The sequence below is a fragment of the Perca flavescens genome, chromosome 23 (assembly GCF_004354835.1).
Source record: "Perca flavescens isolate YP-PL-M2 chromosome 23, PFLA_1.0, whole genome shotgun sequence".
Classification (NCBI taxonomy): Eukaryota; Metazoa; Chordata; class Actinopteri; order Perciformes; family Percidae; genus Perca; species Perca flavescens.
In genome coordinates this window covers 20593538-20597385 of record NC_041353.1, presented here as the reverse complement: position 1 = coordinate 20597385, position 3848 = coordinate 20593538, and the positions used below count along the sequence as shown (strand labels likewise).

Here is a 3848-nt window from a genome sequence, read left to right as displayed (position 1 = left end):
CGGGGGGAGGTGGGGGGGGTGTGGGTTGTAGAGCTTGTTCTTTTGGCGTTAAGCCTGGAGCGAGCGCGTCAGTTCGTAAAGGCATTTGGCGAGCGTGGTGGAAACCTCCATGTTACTTAGCGCGAGCACAGACAGGTGTGTCTCATGCCTCTTTACCAACCTGAGGGGCAAGGGAGAAAGAAACAATAAATTACATCACAATTCATTCAGCTGACGCTTTTATCCAAAGCGACTTTCAGTAAGTGCATTTAACCATAAAAAAGGTACAGACTCAGACAAACCGCAAGAATCATGTAGAGGTACACTACCGGTCAAAAGTTTGGAGTCACTTAGAAATTTCCATTCCACTCCATTACAGACAGAATACCAGCTGAGATCAGTGGCATTGCTTTTTTTTTTTAACCAGGGCAGCAGTTTTCAGATTACATTATGTGCTTACATAATTGCAAAAGGGTTCTCCAATGTTTTCTCAGTTAGCCTTTTAAAAATGTAGCCTGACAAGCCAGAGCCACATCCAGAAGTTGAGTCTGGGAACTCACCATTGACGGAGCTCAATCCGAGGGGCGGGATAAACGGTTGTCTTTCAAATTCCCTCTGCACGTAATAGGATAGCTCTACAACCAGGCAGCGCAACAAAGAAGGTAGCGGAGCTAGTTGATAGATTCAACTTTTGCCGTATCCGGTCGGCAAAACTCCGAACACATCTTCCTTTTTTTTTAAGAATGACTTCAGTGCCGTTCTTTGTTCTTTTCTCAAAGAAAAGCTCAACTCCAAGTCTTCCAGAAGACTGCTGTTCCCAGCAGCAGCAACCATAAGCCCCGCCCACCGACTCTATGGCCTGACCAGGTTGGTTTTTCCAGCTCACAAGCCAACAGAGAGTGCCTAGACCCCCCCTGGCTGCAAAATAATTTTGCTGCTGCTAGGATGAGTCTAGATTTCTAGGCTATTTTAAAATGATAGCAGATTAGTAAACAGAATGTGTCTTTGGAGCATTGGATGAATGGTTGCTGATAATGGGTGTCGGAGCCAAAAGTGTGATTTTGATATTAACTTTTATTTTGATAAATTGTGCATGGATGCAGTAACAATTGCAGTAAACCAGTCTTGATGGAAATTGGTAATTTGTGTTAATTGATCTTGATGCGTGGCATATCGTCACAGCCTTTTGACAATCAGCTGATTGAGGTAGTGATTGCTTCAGCTGGTGTATAAAAGCCACGAGCTGTCATTCAGTTAGTTGCCTTTTGGTTTGTAGCCATACGCTTTTTTGACCTTTTGGAATGCGCCGTGGTCGACGTGCTTAAACAAGACTCAGAATGACTCCAAAGTTTTTTTGTTTTCACGTTTATTTTTCCTTATCACAAAGCTTCAATGTGATACGTGATTTTGTCTTTTCCACAGAGTAGATAAACTGTCCTTACCAGACGGCGTACAACAGTGACAGCAGAGCCTAAATAAAGGATGTAACAAAAATACACTTACTCAATCACATACTGTGTAGTACTTGAAACAGCGATCAAAAAACCGTATGGCTACAAACCAAAAGGCAACTAACTGAATGACAGCTCCTGGCTTTTATACACCAGCTGAAGCAATCACTACCTCAATCAGCTGATTGTCAATTAACGCAAATTACCAATTTCCATCAAGACTGGTTTACTGCAATTGTCACTGCATCTATACACAATTTATAAAAATAAAAGTTAATATCAAAAATCACACTTTTGATTCCAACATTCCGGCCCCTAATAGTTATGTAACTTCACATGACTATTACAACAAATACATATTACTACAGGTATTCTGTCTGTAAAGGAGTGAAATGGAAATTTCTAAGTGACCCCAAATTTTTGACCGGTAGTGTATATTTGCTTCAAATAAGCCAAACTACAAAATGCTACATGTCAGATTTCTCTCCCCCCCCCCCCATCATCTTCTTAGCCAAGTTGCAATCGAAAGAGATGCGTTTTTGTTCGTTCCACCGTTTAGAAGCCAGGACAGCAAACAGTCGGTAAATTAAATCTTTATCCAAACACCAAGAAAAATAACCGACAAATCTAATTAAGTTAACACCTCTGACTGGAACATTTAAGCTTTTTAAATTTAAGAAGGACACTTACATGCGACCACAGTCCGAGTGCTTGGCGATGTTCTTTAACGTTAAGGCAGCAGTTAGTCGTATGTGTTTGGTCACTGGTCCCTCTTTCTCATCCTAGGAGAGGGAACAAACGAGAAACAAATTCAGAGATTCCACTTTGAGATGGAGAGATCACAGAGGTTCAGAAGGAGAGGCAGCCGAAGAAAGGCGCTTGTTTGGACAAGTGGATGGGTAAGACGACAGCGGAACATCCATTTATTCTAGTTGTGATGGTAACGTGGCAACAAGATGAGTGTTCTTACACACAGTTGTCCAAAAAAAAAAAATGGTATATCATTCACAAAGTGTTCGGTTCTAAACCTGCAGAAAAGTTTATGTACAGTAGGATTGGGCCGATTGGCGATCAGATTATATATATATATATATATATATATATATATATATCTCGACGATTGAAGGAATGATTGGCGACTGGGTTTTCCTACGCATATATTAAGAGATTTTAACAAACTTACTATGAGAACTAGAATATCTTTAATCTTTGCCCTACTGTTTATTTTCTAGTGCAGTGTCCAAGTCCACCTGCTGAGCCACGTTAATTAGCACAAGTACATTTTAAATCCTAAACGTTAATTCTAAAAAAGGAGTTTGCCGTCCCTTTTCCACGCATCTGACGGGCCGTGCTTCTTTCGGACAGTCACCCAGCCTGCTTGGCTTCCCGGCTGCTGCCGGGGGACGGGGGCCAACGTTGCATTAGTTCCGCACCCATTAACGCTAACTGGGGGCTAAGACACAGCAGCTAACGTCAACAATCGAGTTTCCCCTGGCGCGGAGCTTCGCCTCCAACACGACAAAATAAACTACAGTAGTTACATCAGGGCTCCAGACTAACTTTTTTCATTAGGAGCCGAGTGGCCCCCCAACTGAAAACGTTAGGGGCACAACCAGAAAATTTAGGGGCACACGCCGCAAATCAACATGCTAACCAAATATTCACATTTCTACTAATTTCCACTGTATTACTAATACATACTTTGGTAATAGATCATTTCAAATTCAGTGTCACGTTGTATTGTGCACTTTTGAAGATGCAACATAGAAGGTAAACAGACTGCACCATCGCTGTCATGACAGTACAAATATTAAAAGAAATATACCATACATTCAGAATAAAAAAAATAAAAAGTGCTTAGTAATAAAGTTCTTAGTAACCTTTCGGTCATTTCACAGTTAAAAACAATACTTAACAAATTTATGTAAAGTAGGTCTAAACAACTTGTGCCTTTACTCACTCCCCCAAATTTACTGGTTGCACATGTGCGACTGGACTCAAATTTTGGTCACAAAATGCAACCATTTGGTCGCAGTCTGGAGCCCTGTACATAATTATCACATTAGGGAGGCAGAGGAACAGCTTAACATTTGACGCGCTGGTTAACAGAGAGCCGGTGAGTGAGAGAAGCCACTGCTAACTGCTAAGCTAAAGTAGCTAACAGAGCTATACGGCATGTAAACAGCTGTGGGATTAGCGAGGAAGTCACTAAAAGGAGATTGCTATGTGGCCGGGTTGGCTCGGTGGGTAGAGCAGGCGCACATGTACTGGGATGGCTTGTGCCTCGACGCAGAGGTCCGGTGTTCGGGTCCGACCTGTGACGATTTCCTGCATGTCTTCCCCCGCTCTCCTCACCTAGCTGTCCTATCAAATTAAAAGGCAGAAAAGCCCCAAAAAATAATCTTAAAAAAAAAATAA

At 41.9% G+C, this 3848-nt stretch overlaps 1 protein-coding gene across 3 annotated transcripts in view; it reads right to left on the bottom strand.

Moving 5' to 3' along the window:
* Nucleotides 1-19: 19 nt before the first annotated feature.
* arid2 (AT-rich interactive domain 2) overlaps nt 20-3848 on the bottom strand; it is a 53234-nt gene continuing 49405 nt past the window's right edge. For 2 of the 3 annotated variants that reach the window (XM_028570090.1, XM_028570089.1), the window contains exons 21-22: nt 2121-2212; nt 20-160 (exon numbers count right to left, since the gene is read on the bottom strand). In XM_028570090.1, coding sequence (XP_028425891.1) covers nt 49-160; nt 2121-2212 — 204 coding nt within the window. In that variant the 3' untranslated portion in view covers nt 20-48. Of the gene's footprint in view, nt 161-1353; nt 1451-2120; nt 2213-3848 lie in introns of those variants that run through there. The other variant, XM_028570091.1, reaches the window with a different exon arrangement.